This window comes from Zingiber officinale, chromosome 9A (genome assembly GCF_018446385.1).
Source record: "Zingiber officinale cultivar Zhangliang chromosome 9A, Zo_v1.1, whole genome shotgun sequence".
Lineage (NCBI taxonomy): Eukaryota > Viridiplantae > Streptophyta > Magnoliopsida > Zingiberales > Zingiberaceae > Zingiber > Zingiber officinale.
This window is the reverse complement of record NC_056002.1, coordinates 3,288,859-3,303,716: the sequence shown is the minus strand read 5'-3', so window position 1 is coordinate 3,303,716 and position 14,858 is coordinate 3,288,859. Positions and strand designations below refer to the sequence as shown.

Below are 14,858 nucleotides of genomic sequence, written 5' to 3'. Positions count from 1 at the left end.
AGCTCAGCTTGCTGTTGGTTGCATGATGCTTTTATAGATGAGAATATATGCATAATCTCAGTATTATACGCTGGATGTCGAGAGCATCTCTTAGATAATCTTAGATTGCACGACTTGGCATATTTAAAATATTGGAAGTTGTAAATGGTGTGTTCACGCTATTTCCATTGTTTAGGAAAAAAGAAAAAAAAAATAGTAGAGGCCGAAGCAGCGACGTGGGCAAGGAAGCTGACTATGGTCATATTTTCCATCTAATTTGTGCAGATTAATTCTAAAAGAGAGCTAAATAATCAAGCTTTTCCTACAATACAGCATAAGGGAAATTGAAGCCTTCTAGTTCATTAAAAATTACCAAAAATCTTCGACTAAAAGTTGCCAAAATCAAAATTCAAAATTAATAACCTTGCTTGGGAATCGTTCAAGGTCAGATCATTTGCACATAAAACTTTAATCGAAACGTTGAGTCAATAACTCGAATGAAAAACCCTTGACTAAGAAGTCATAAGATAGAGATCTGTCTACTGCCCGAGTAGAAGATTTTTCCCCCGACAAACCAGAGGTGAAAGAAAAGCCAGTGAAAAAGAACTCAAAACAGAAGTCCGGAGAGGATTATCAAACATGGAAAAAAAAAAATCTACAAAAAGCAGCAAAATTCCAGAGCTCACCCGATAATATAGATCCGGAGATAGACAGCGGAATCCAGCCCAGCATGATGAATAATCTCAGACTCACTCATCCTAAGAGCTCCAGGTATCCAGTTGAGGAACGTCAAGTAGGTCGAGAGATTGAGATTGACGAACTTGCTGACCCCGCAGCCGCACACCACGGGGCTCTTGCGCCCGCCGGTAATGTACCATTTCGGAAAGTAAATCCTATCGTTGATGGGCTGAATCCGGAGGACAGCGAAAAGGACGAGGAATGCGAATGCGCTCAAAATGTTGATGAACGCCGAGACGCCAAGATCCTCGACAGTCGCCATGAGCCCGACGACCCCGAGAAACCTCTCAGGAATCCATCAAGACGAAGGAAAAGAGCTAGCTGGCTTTGCGACGGGGAAGCGTGTGGGCGGAGGAAACCCAAATAGAAGACAAGAAGCGAAGCACCAGAGAAGAACAGAGCAGAAGGGAAAGGGAACTGTAAAGTGTGCCTTCCACTGGTTGAGATAAAAAGGAATCTTCCCGGCGAATATGTAAAGGCGGCGACGCACTTGTGAGCGCCGCGCCGCGGGAGGACAGATAATAATGCTTTTGTTATTAGTTGTTAACGCTGAGGCACGCAGCTGGTGTTATGTCACTCACTAGTCACTTTCACTGCGATAGCAAAAGGTCACTATGTTCGTCTTCAGCGTTCTATTAATCTATTCTAGGTTAACACAGATTATTACTAATATTTAAAATAATGATTAATATATAAAAAATTTAATCCGGTGTATGAAATTTCAGTCACGTGAAATTTCAGTAAAATTTTTATTGTACATAATTTTATCAATTTTTTATAAAAAATTACATTTTATAAGAGGTTTTTTTCAGAATTTAAATTTATGATCTTTTAATTATATAATAATAATTTTATCGTTACATCAAAACACCTCTTCAACATTAAATATATAAAAAAAAATTATTCCGATTATACTAAAATTTAAATCTCATATCTCACGATATCAACACTGCTCGTCCTAAGGGAATTCTCTCTTAACCAACTAAATTGATGTAATGGTCACTCGTGACTGCTCTCCCCTCCCGTAAATTCGGCTTGTGGTCCCGCACGTTGGACTTTCTTATTGGATCAATCAAATTCCTCCAGCCTGTCATCGGGTGGTGCTTCGCTACCGGTCTACCCCTTAATCCATGTTATAGAGAATAATATTTTTTTAATAGCTGTATCTCATCTATTTCATCTAATTGACTTTTATACAATAATATATAGTTAACCAGCACACTCACTGTCCGCACGACTGACTCAGTAAATTCAGGATAGAGTCGTATACGGACGGATGCACAGGATCTATTATATATATATATATATAATATATATGGAAACTCCCCATGAGTGCGCAACGTGAGCGACTAAGCGGACGAGTAACGTGACAGTAGGATAGACTCCCAACTTTGCTGGACTCAGTCACGTGCTCTCGGGAGCCTCATTTCACGTGAGACGCCTCTCACAAACATTGGACATATAATACTGGCATCCAACTAATAAATTAAATATATAATTGATTTACTCCTTTTTCAAATTTTACTTTTTTTTATTGAATTTACAGACTATATATATATATATATATATATATATATATATATATATATATATATTTATATTTTGTGCACCACTCTCGTACTTATCTATGCTGCTTGATTGAGAATCGAGATGCTAAAAAGTAATTTAATACTCCAACTTCGACTGACTCAAGACGTCTTGACTCATTCAATCGTAGGTAAAGTGCACATTATATTTAAATTCAATATATTTCGTGATCGACATTATTTTCATTATTCTTTTTCTTAATTTTTTTAAAATTTATATCAATAAGATTTTATAAAATTTGTAAATAAAAAAAAATCATTACTATTTAAAAAAAGTTCACGCTGCATAGTAGCCGGGCAAGGGTTAAGGCGAACATTGAATAGTATTATCATATTCATCATAGATAAATGATATGGGCAGCGAATTCCCACCGCGACTGATGTGGCAACGTGCATGGTCAAGTCCACGTCAGCAAAAAAAAAAGAAGATCTCACTCGCTGACTTCCTCTTTCTCTTTTTCCTCCCTTGTCGCATCTCTCCTTCTCCTTCTTCTTCATGTTCTCCTTCTTCTTCTTCCTCAACTACTAATGTGGGTGATTGGGGTTGGAAAAAAATAGGGCATGATTCAACAAAAATAATAAACAACTTTAGGATTGGGGCTTAAAAAAAATGGAGCACAAATTGCTCTCACCTGGTAGGGATGAGAAATTAGGGTAAAGAAATTTCAAGCTTCGATTTCTTGGAAGGGAGAGGGAAGAAGAAAAAGGAGGCGTGACTAAGTTAGAGCTAAGTTGGCCCTAAATGGAGGGCTTTGATTCCTTCACTGGGTTAGCTCACTGACGGGAGGAGCGCTCACTAACGGAAGGAGCGTCGAGAGATGGATGAAGAACAAGAAAAAGGAGCGATAAGGCAGAAGAGGAGAAGAGCGAAAGAGGAAGTCAGCAAGGGAGGAGAGATGGGAGAGGAATGAAGAACGCGAAGAGAAGGAGAAATACGACAGGGGAGGAAAAAGAGAAAGAGAAAGTCAGCGAGTGAGATCTACTTTTTTTTTTTTTACTGACGTGTACTTGACCACTACCACATTAGTCGTGGAGGGAATTCGCTATATAAATTCTCTATCTATATCATTCTTATAAAAATAATTAAAAAAATATACTTTCATCATTCTCAATTGTATATATGGAATGCCCTATAAATATATCTCTTTAAAAAAATATATTTAGAATTTACAGTTAAGACATGTTAGACTTTTAAATTGTGTATTTGTATGTAAGTAACTTTTTAATTTATTTTGATGAGTAATAAAATATGTTTCTAAGACCGAACATCTTTTCAGAAATATAAGATCAGGGATCATATGACAATTTTACCTTACGTACCTTTTAGTAAATTTCCTAAAGAAAAGTAATCATAAAAGATGCTTTATCTATCAAGAACGTTTTGTCCCCAGGACACGTTACGTGTAGACCAGAGCCTGCCACGTGGAGACGGTGGACCCTTGTTTTCTATTGCAACCAAAAATGCTCTTCCGGGTATCGCATCCGATTCAGGTCCGAGTCACCCGATCCGTGCACGGGATCCGAACGCAGCCTCCGCCTAGCTCGCTTAGGTCATAGCCGCGGAATTGGTGGCGAAGCTCAGATTACTTCCGTCGCTGTCTTCATTCGCGAGTGGTGGAGTTCTTGGTTGGAGGTACAATCACTAGAGAGAGAGAGAGAGAGAGATGAATGCGTTCAGGTTAGCGGGGGATATGACCCATCTCTTCAGCATCATATTGCTCCTTCTCAAGATCCGGACCACGAAATCTTGTGCCGGTACGAGTAACGTCAATCTGCGCTCCTCCCCTTTTCTTTCACTGCAATAGGATTGTAATCTTTCTACGTCTTGTTTTTTGCCCTCCATTTTTCTTTCAGCATCTACACTTCCCATCTAGCATATAAAAATTGCAATGGTAAGACGTTGAATATAGCACAAAATGGAGGAAGCCAAAATTAAATTTATTTTTTTTAAATACATAATCAGTTGTTATAAGGTTAGGAGAAATCGTCTTGACCTCGTGTTATTATTCAGTGTTGGAAGCAAAGTGCTACACTCAGAATTGTATGGTATGTTAGCTACTTCGGCTGTTTGATTTCCTGATAGATATATGGTGCAATTAAAGTTCTAGGAAAAAAAAAGTTGACGGAAACTTAAGCTATCAAGCGTTCAATTGACTAGGTTACTAAAGAGACTACTATTTAATCCTTGACTTGCTCTGTATTAACCATCATCTTAATTTCGAAATTAACTTTAACTGATTAACCAACAAACTCTCAACTTAAGTTAACATTGGATATCATGCGATCGCAATTTTTTTATTTTTTTAATTGGAGTGCTAGAAAGTACAAGTTTTAATTCTTGTTTATCCGTGCTCATCTTGGAGAGAAAGAATGTTGCTGTCTTTGAGCATTCATCAGGGAAGTTAAATGGCAGCTTCCAGTGGCATGCGATCTTCAGTTTTAATATCAAGTTTTTTGACTGCATGTTTTCTTCTTTATCTGTTGAGATCCTAAGTTTCCTTTTCAATTACTAGTGGGTTTTCACATGCTATGGGTTTCTTCTTGGCATGTAGGAGCACAAAATAAACTTTTTGACCTGATATTTTGTTTTTCCGCTCTATTCATGCAATAGGAAAGCATTGGCTTAAATAAAAACTCATGTCCACGCGTTTTTTATTAAAATATTGCACAAGGGGAGAAACATTTGATAATGTGCTGTGTCTTAATCCAAAAAGCAGATCCATTCGTATGGATGTATTGTGTCTCACTTTCACCTTATTACGTACACATATGCATATGCACTCACATATTGCTATTCTTTAGGATGTCCAACTAAGTCATTGGTACCAATCAAATTTAAAATATGGTTTAATTACATGCATATGTGAACACAACCAATGGTAAATAATTTATATGAATCAATGTCGTGCTTATTCATTTTGTATTGATGTGAAATTCATACACTTACATATAGTTGACAATCTGTAATTAATTTACTGGATTTTTTAAAAAATTCATACACTTGCAGTCAGTTAATAAAACTGTAATTCATTCACTGAAATTCTTTTACAATTTGATCTTATTATATCAATGACATTTCTTCCTTTTCTTTCCAAAGTCATTCTTCAATTTTTAGCTGAGACAATCTCATTGTCCAACTTGTATGTATGTGTAAAACGTATAATGCTAGCTATTTCTGTCTTTACTTGTGACTGTTGTTATTTTATGAATCTATTTTTTCCCATCTTTTTTGAACCCTTCTAACTTATTGTAATTTGTTATTGTTCAATGATGGTTTGTTGCTGATGTGTACCTTCTTTTCAGGCATATCACTTAAGACTCAAGAGTTGTATGTCATCATATTCATCGCACGATATCTTGACTTGTTCACAAAGTATTATTCACTCTATAACTCTATGATGAAAGTTGTATTCCTTGGCACCTCCATTTGCATAGTTTGGTATATGCGATACCATAAAGTTGTTAGGCAGACATACAACAAGAATGAAGATACTTTCCAGCATTTTTTCCTCTTGGTACCATGTTTTGTGTTGGCTCTTCTGATACATCATTCGTTTACCATCATTGAGGTAATTCCTTCTATTGGAAGCTGCTTTTGCTATGTGACGGATTGTAGAGCTCTGAGCATGTTTTTTCTGATTGATAGATTTTCTGCAATTGTTCATAACTTGTTGCTTGATGTTCTTCTGTACACAAAAGTTTCCATTATTCCAGTTTACAATAATTTTTATGATGTTTTAATTGTAATTTCAATGTGGTCTGCCATTATCGCCGTCATGTAACCTCTTGTAAACAATTTTATAATATTATGAGCCTAATGTTCCAGAATCTGGAATTCAATTCTTAACTATCCTCTTTTTTATCACCTTATTTGTTAATTGCCCATTCAAAAAATTCCACCTAATTCAATGTGCATGCGTTCATGACATTTTGATTTTAGTTTTGTTTTTGTCTGGGTGTTATTTTAGTCTGTGAACATATCAGTGTCATATTTAACTTTGAATTATTATCGCCTAGTGCTTTTCTTTAATATTGTAGCCAGGTTGGTATTTGACCTTTGTGATGCATCTTGTAACTTTGTTAGGAACTTTCCTGTGCTGTATTCAAACCTTGTTCATTTGTATCAACAACTTAGAGATCAAAGAAAACATAATGTCTAGAATTGTATATCAAGATAATGTTGATTTGATTAAAATGTGTTCAGACTTTAATCCATCCAAAATCGAAGGATTTGACAAATCTTCATTTCAGATTGTTTATGGGATCTCAATAGGCAATGCCATTATGTTGATTTTACACTTTCCCATGATTTCAAGTGTCAATCCGTACCAGACAGCATATGACCTTATTGTTCACCTGTTACAAAAATGATGAGTTTGTCGAATACTATGCTTCTTCTGTATTGAACCGTTGACTGACTGAATTTTATTTGTTCTAATAGTAATTCTTGGTGCAATTAAGGTTTTTTCTGCATGTTTAATCTGAGCAATCATTATGTCACGTCCCGAGGGTAAGGTTGTCTGACAAAAATCGGACGGCACTTCTCCTGTAGTAGTGACAAATGAAACCAGTATACATTGCCCTAAGCATGGTTTAAAGTGCCGTGTCGAAACGGTCGAAATGAGCGAAACGTCTCGTTCCGTTCGGCGACCGACATCGACACAACCCCGGCACCAGACCCACGACAGATGTGATGTGTTGCGCGACCCCGTGATCACAGCAGAGGGGTCGCTAGACCCTGCAACAGTAGCGGAGAGGTCACAACTCTTCCGCTGCCACCGTGGAGGCATCGTGCGACCCTGCGCTCACTGCAGAGGGGTCGCATGACCAACGTGGTTACACCGAAGGAGTCATGCAATCCTCACGGCCATGGCTGGTCGCACAATCCTCTGACAGCACCGAAGTCGTGCGGGCTCGTGAGTGGTGACGGATTTCAGAATTTTTTAAAATTAAACTTAGGTTAATTTTTTTAATCAACTCCTAGTTATAGTGGAGATAATCTAAAGAGACTTTATTAAACCCTAATAAAATTATCTAATTAATTTTATATTTCATTTATTTTAATTTAAAAAATATAATAAAATTTTTATGTATCTATTTTCATATCTTTTTCTTTTTTAAAAGATTATTTTTTTATCTTGTTTATTTTTTAAATATTTATGTTAAAAATTTTAGTTTTTAATTAATATATTTTATATTTAAAAAAATACCGAAACTATATCGACACAGCACGATACGGTACCGAAACCGTATCGTTCCGGTCCATAATCGAAACCTCAGCACGGGTCGAAATTTTAAACCTTGGTCCTAAGGCTACTCACAAGCCATCAACAGCTCACACGGTTGGATATAAAACACAACCACGCAGTTATATACACAATCCACACAGTTGGAACAAAAAGAACATAATCACGCAGTTGTATAATAAGCAGCACACACGGCTGTAACAAAACACAACAGAAGTCACAAAATAACCAATACAAAATCACAAAACAACTAACTGCAAGCCGGCCTGGCTTGACACAACAACAACAAACCACATCAACACAAATACAGGAAACCACAAAACTAAACTCCATACAAAAGATACATATACATGAACAAGTCCAAAGCCAATAATACAAATGGAAGTAATAACAGAAAAATCGCTCGTGACATGGGACTGGCAGACAGAATCTCCAAGCAACTCCTAACTCCTTTACCTGCTACCTGGCGAAAAAAAACCAGTTTATGGGGTGGTGAGTGCTGAGACTCAGCGAGTAATAGACAGATAGTGCATGAACATAATAAAAAACTAGAGATATAAAGAAATACAGTCTCATAGGGAAGATAACAGATACTACCATGATATCATAATAAATGTTCATACCTGAAACCATATCCTAGGCTAGTAATAGAAGGTCAGGAGTAGTATAGATCTGCTACAGTACTGATCATAACTACAAGGGTAACATGTGAGGTATATACATATTACCAATAAGTACGCCAGTGTCTAAACACATACACAGGTATATATCTCAATATCTGTATGCATATCAGCATAAACAAGTATAACAACAAAAGCGTATGCACGGATGGTCACCTTGCTCACCTTTCTGCACCACGACTCCTATATGGTCGAAAGGCCGGATAAATGACAACTGTATAACACTCCAGCCGCCACTACTCTCGAGTAACCGAGTGGACAGATGCATAGTAGCTAAAAAGCTACGTAGCAACGGGGGTCCTTGCTGTTCGCATCTCCAGCCGCCACTACCCATGAGTGACCGAGTGGGAGCATTACAGGACAAGCGTCACACTCGAGCTACTACTACCCATGAGTGGCCGAGTGTGTGACCCTGGTCAACGACTCCCTCGACCACAAAGGAGAATTTGTCGTTGACATGCATGCAATGATATGATGCGCAAGATGTAACAGTCATCATATATATATATAAATAGAAATTATGTATGCTACAGTAAGCTTGCATGCTTAATAAGGTATGTGAATAAACAACAATCAAAGCAAATAAGCATGGTATCTAGTATCTGCTAAATATCATAGATGACAACGAGAGACTATATAGACATCAAATCGATTATCCAAAAATTGAGTGGATAAGTATCAAGCTCAGGAAAAATACGAGTAGAGTCAAGGTAAATACAACAACTATCCAAATATATAGCTCATGCACCAAGGTCAAAGTACTAAAGAGACAAAGCAGGAAGTACCCACCTTTATTTGTCAATCGTGATAAACCAATCTCACGTCGAGACGCTCGTCTCGAATTAACGTTCTGCAAATCACATGATGTACAATTTAACTAATCACATATACAACAACTAGCTAAACCCAAAACTCAAATCTTAATTCGATTAGGTAACTATGTTAATTCCACCTAATGATCCAAATCCAATTAGATGATAAATTCATCCTTAATCCACTAATCAATTACTTAATTCTCACTAATCAATCATAACAATCCCAATCAGTTAATGATTCCCTTTTACACCATCATTTAATCCATGTATCAACTACAAGCATAATGAACCAATAGGATGAAAATTAATCACAACTACATTAGATTTAAGTATCCTTAAGCATTCCACCACCAAAATGAATTAAATAACCCTAATTAATCCACCATCCAAATATAAACTCAATTACATCTCAACAATAACATAATCATCCATATTCCACAATCAATTACCACTAATCATCACACCCATCAAAATTGTCTTTCCCATCACCCATCTAATTAACCAAACCATCACATAATAACACATTCCAAATCTGATATTAATACATTTATTGATCAAATCATTGTTGAACCATGAAATTAACCTTAATAACCGCCTTCTTTAAATCCTTGGCCGAAGAAGGATAGCCACCGCAAATCAAGAACTCCAAATCTGCCATATAAACCAAATTCGGACAGGTATTACTCCCCCATTAATCTCCATAACAAAATCTACAGATCTAGGTTTACTAAATAACAATTCAAATTCCAAGAAATGGTATCGATCCAATGAAACAACCAAGATAGGATTCCATCTGTCATTAATCCAAATCTACACACTTACCCAAATCCAGATCTGTAGCCGCATAGTGAAGGATCCAGGGCTACCATGATGCCGATCCAGTAAAGAGGAGGACGGCGACGGCTAGGTGATCGGAGGAAAGAGAGGAGCATGACAAACAACGACCAACACCAATCGCCATTCAATGATGTATAGATTGAAACCAATCTCCTTTCGACAACGCCAACAAAAGGAGAGGTCTCACTTGTTGGCCAGCGACGTCAGCGATAGGGCTCGGACAGCCAGCGTCGGGCTGCGAGGGAAGAAGGAAGCTCATGAGAGGGAAAGCGTTGATGGATCGGAGCTAGGGCACGAGTTCCCCTCTTGGCCGAAGACCCGCATGCGCAAAGGAAGTGACTCGGTGAGGAAGACAATGGCGGGGCGGGTTCGGGCAATCGGTGGAGGAGAAAGGAGGCTCGGCCGGTGATGGCCTGGACAACGCCGGCACGGTCGAGAATTGGCGACATCAGGGGCAGAGACGCGATGAACAAAGCCGTCAGGGAAGGAGTAGAGGAGAAGCGGCGTTTAAAGGGAGCTAGGTCACTGTGGCAAGATTTAATACAGGGTTTAATCAATATAACCCTAAGTTAATTTCTCAATCAACTCCCACTTGATGGTTATTCCATATAGGACTCCTCTGAGACCAATAGATCTGTCTCCTCAAAACATATCATAGGCCTCCAATTAAATCCTGAAAAATTTCTAAAGAATCCAATAAGGTTATTTCTCTAATAACCCTTATTATTTAATTGTCGGATCTTACACATTATCTAAGTGAATTTCTAGGATCCTTTAGCTATGCTGTACAATTGTCACAGGATGTGAATTAAGCTGATCATTGTCACTGAAATTATGAACTTTTTAAAGAGTTTACTCTTTGTTTACATTCTTCTTCTGATCTTATTCACCATAGCCATCTCATAAATTTATAATTTAGAATTGCAACAGTATGTTCTTTCAATACAATTTCTAGTAAATATAACAAGTTGTTCAGGTTACAATGTAATTGAAGAAATTTTTTATTCATGTGCAGTACTGGTTCCATTTTTTTTTTTTTTTGACTAGCCAGGTGGTACTAGTAAGGCTGGTATACTGAACAATATACACATGCCTATTTGCTGGTGCTTATCATAAAGAAAATCACTGAAAGAAAGAGAAAATGATTGTCAAACTGACTGTAAAGTGCTTGGAGTTTGTTTTACCTCCTAACTGTGTTATTGTGATAGTAAATAACAGTTGCCATGCGGTATCTAGTGGTTGATATATATGTCCACACTGAAACTTGAAACTTTGCATCCATGGTCTCAAAGCATGTAATTTTAACATTAATTTTGTTCTCGGGTGGGTTTTATGGATATTGTCAAATTCTCTTGAAGATGCTAGCAACCTTAGCACAGGCCTTGCATTATGCATTATTGAAAATTGCTGAATTTTTAACTTAAATTGGTTTTTGTGTGTGAATAGATTTTATGGACATTCTCAATTTATCTTGAAGCTGTTGCAATCTTACCGCAATTGGTTTTGTTGCAAAGGTCAAGAAACATAGACAATTTGACAGGAAACTATGTTTTCTTTCTGGGGTATGTTCTAATCTCTTTGGTTATTCAGCATCAGTTTTATATCTATATCATTTTACTGAGCTTGAGAACACAAAGACACATTGTCCAAATTACTAGGCTAATTAAAAAATTGGGCCTCAGGCCTATTGGGCACAACTGACTAAGCACTTAAAATTTTTGAGACAATAACATCTCATTTAAGTTGCTATTAGATGATCAGAAAACAATAGGAATCATAGATCCTACCTGTTATCTGTTACAGATAGGGTCAAGGATATCAATATGGGATAGGGCTGAAGACCAAAGTTAATGTGTGATTTGAAGGCCTGAATGTATTTGAAAGAGTAAAAATGAACAACGTGAATTTTATATAATTTGCAAAACATACTTCTCAAGACATAAGCTTGTACTAGTCTGTTCAGTCTGCCCAGCTTGATTCTTCCATTAGGCCCTATCGGCATGATCGAGTCATCTGGTCTGATTGTTTCATACAACACCTCGGTTGGTTTAACAGGGTCAACCAATCTGTTTGTCCAACCTGTGCTGCTTGATTGACTGGATTGATGGAGTCATGAGACTACCCAATCCAAACGATCTGATTGTCCATACAACCCCACAGACCCTATCAGGCTTGTCCATCCTGAACCATATCTATTAAAAAGAAATAAAAAAACTTGAAATAAATATTGTTGAGAAGCAATCTATAATTTTGCATTATTATTGAAGAGTTAAAGCGGGTAAAATCTAAAAATCTGTTTGCCAAATATGTAATATTGTTATAGTTAAAATTTGGAATTTTTTTAAAGCACTTATAATTTTGTAAGAGAGAAAATGAAACTAAATAATATCAAGGGTGCACATCTAATTTTATTAGAGTCAAATTGAGAATTAAAATTACTGAGAGGTAATTTATAATTTTTATAGCTATCTAAAGAGGGTAAAAAAAGTATGTTTCAAGAAAATAAGGGTTAAATATGGGATATATATTGCCAATATCATCTAATAACTGAGATGATTCGTTCAAAGAGGATAAAAATGTACATTCAAAAAATATGAGGATAGATGTGTATTGCAATCTGTATGTGTCATGCTGAGAAGTCGCAGAGGTGCTTAACAGTTTTTAAAATATGTATAAGGCGTGTCCAATTGCTGAGGACATCCTACTTTGCATTTCCTCTCATTGCATGTACAGTATACTTTCACTTTCCTTCTAATTCTTCCTTTGGATCTTGTAGCCATATCTTGTAAATTCTGGAATATAAGTTTTTCCAGAGTCAACTTTATTCATCAAGTTCACTCAGGAAAAAAAAATCTGATCCTACTACCACATCAGATTCTCGATGCCATGTGTTGACATTTCTATGGTGTGGAAATCCAAGAGGTCGCTGCAAACATGGTGTGAAATGTCATCCTGGGAAATATTTTCTCGATGTCTAGCTGTCTAGGGCAAGTTTGCATGTATATGACCCCATCTGATTCACTATTCTAGCTCTCTGTATGTACATTCCAAGTAAAAGAAATCCTGCTTAAACTTTAATGTTTTTAAACATGATTTCTCCATAGCTGACACTCATTCTGCATTTTTTCTCTTATGCTTTATCATATGCTTGCTTCATTATTTTGTTTACTTCTAGTTATATTACATATCATGTCAGGATATTTTTATTACTCGATTTCCTTTGCTTTGTTTAATGATGTTTCTTCCTATCTTAGGGCTTATAGGGCGTTGTACTTGTTGAATTGGATGTATCGATTCTTCACTGAGAACCACCAGTTTCGCTGGATACGTGAGTACTTATCTAGTTAAACTATTTTCTTAATAAAATTTATTGAGCCTGCTTTGGCCACTTCAATCCTTTTTATTCAAAATAAAACGTACAACTGTTTTCCCTTTCCAACAACTATTTTGTTTTGTTAATCTAAAGGTTCTACATATCTTGATGAACTTACCTGATATCAGATGGAATGTTTGATGCTTGATGGGAGTTCTCTTGCTTTAGACTGTTAATTGAATTCTCATTGTGTTGTCCAACCTTGTTCCAAAAATCCCGTGAAATAAATAGCAAAGAACTTCAAAGAAATTAGCTCATCCTGATATCTATTCGAGTCAGCATAAGATGATTCAGATACTTGTCCGACCTAAATACAGTCTTGTCGTGATCACACACGACCATTCAGTTGCTTTTGTTATACATCAATTCGACTCTTCTTCTCAGCTCTATTATCATGCCATGCCTTAACCTCAGAATACTAATCGAATTATCAGCATCAGTCCGCTCAAAAACTATGCTTCTTTTTTCCTCCAGCAATCTTTTTTATTTCATAAAAAAAATCTGATAAATGTTTGAACAAGTGATTTAAAAAGTATGCATAGATGCGTACTTTGATTTTCCATGTTTTGAAGTATGGTATTCCTATTCAACATGGGGTCTTAAAAGATTTATTTATTTTTCTCTATTCGTTGGTTCTCTACCATCATATTTGATTGAGTCTTCCTTTCTCTTATTCCATTGAACATCAAGGCATGCAAAGTAACGAACCAAACAGGACGTCTCCTGATAATTTGTTCTATAGTCTATATAACTGATGGACATATATCCCCTTACTGCAGCTTGGTTATCTGGACTGGTTCAAACGGCTCTTTATGCCGATTTCTTTTACTACTACATAATGAGGTAATCACCTCCTCATCTGCTTTAAATTGAGCTACTGCACTGTAAAAATATTTATATACTTACAGTTTGCTGTTTTGTAATCAACAGTTGGAAGAATCGAGAAAAATTCAAGCTTCCTGCTTGACAGATAAAGGTACAGTGTTGTTCTCTCTGGTTGGTGTTGATATGGCAGTTCCAATACGATGACTTCTAATTCTTAATCAAATAACTACTTCAGGTTGTGCATCCGATTCTGCCTTGAGAAAATTGTTTCTTGCTCACTTCTGGATCGTAATAGCAGTTCCTAGTTCAACAAATTCCAGCACAACTAATCACAAGTGTCTGTTGCTTAGCCGGATTTCTTCATTTGATGAACTAGATGACTGCTTCGTGGGCCAATGATATCTTTTTTTAATCGACTAATTGAATGTACTTGAACAAATAATATCAACTACAAGTTGTTCTTATATGATTATAATATCATATTTCACAGGCCATTAGCATCCATCACAACAATTGTATGTGATGGACACTCGTTTTGACATGAGCTATCATAGTATTCTTATTCTTATATTTTCAAAATCATATAAATTTTAAAATATTAATAATTAATTATTTTAAAATTTAACTAACTAGTTTTTCGTGGGCTATGAAGGGATCACATAAGTAGAAGATGAGAAATGTGAGTGTTTGTTCAATTAAATACGTAAATATATGATGATGGATAAGATAAAAAAAAGTGGTGAAATATTATCTGTTGAGAAAAAAATTTAAGATGCATA

The 14,858-nt window shown here is 36.4% G+C and overlaps 2 protein-coding genes across 3 annotated transcripts in view; one reads left to right on the top strand and one right to left on the bottom strand.

Annotated features, from left to right (window-relative positions):
* LOC122020218 (CSC1-like protein At1g32090) overlaps positions 1 to 1,243 on the bottom strand; it is a 39,511-nt gene extending 38,268 nt beyond the window's left edge. For both annotated transcript variants that reach the window (XM_042578046.1, XM_042578047.1), the window contains exon 1: positions 666 to 1,243. In XM_042578046.1, coding sequence (XP_042433980.1) covers positions 666 to 979 — 314 coding nt within the window. In that variant the 5' untranslated portion in view covers positions 980 to 1,243. The remainder of the gene's footprint in view (positions 1 to 665) is intronic.
* Positions 1,244 to 3,792: 2,549 nt separating this feature from the next.
* Positions 3,793 to 14,586, top strand: LOC122020783 (ER lumen protein-retaining receptor-like). Its single transcript, XM_042578804.1, has 7 exons — positions 3,793 to 4,058; positions 5,607 to 5,872; positions 11,328 to 11,443; positions 13,136 to 13,209; positions 14,034 to 14,097; positions 14,185 to 14,230; positions 14,315 to 14,586. Exons 1-6 carry the CDS (start codon positions 3,968 to 3,970, stop codon positions 14,219 to 14,221), a joined length of 648 nt encoding a protein of 215 aa, XP_042434738.1. The 5' UTR covers positions 3,793 to 3,967; the 3' UTR covers positions 14,222 to 14,230; positions 14,315 to 14,586.
* Positions 14,587 to 14,858: the final 272 nt, after the last annotated feature.

What these genes read in the sequence shown, in the direction of transcription:
- LOC122020783 (XM_042578804.1), top strand. Translation starts at nt 3,968, where the DNA reads ATGAATGCGTTCAGGTTAGCGGGGGATATGACCCATCTCTTCAGCATC. An exon ending in GACCACGAAATCTTGTGCCG is followed by an intron (nt 4,059 to 5,606) that starts GTACGAGTAACG and finishes CCTTCTTTTCAG; the next exon opens with GCATATCACTTAAGACTCAA. An exon ending in TTTTACTACTACATAATGAG is followed by an intron (nt 14,098 to 14,184) that starts GTAATCACCTCC and finishes TGTAATCAACAG; the next exon opens with TTGGAAGAATCGAGAAAAAT.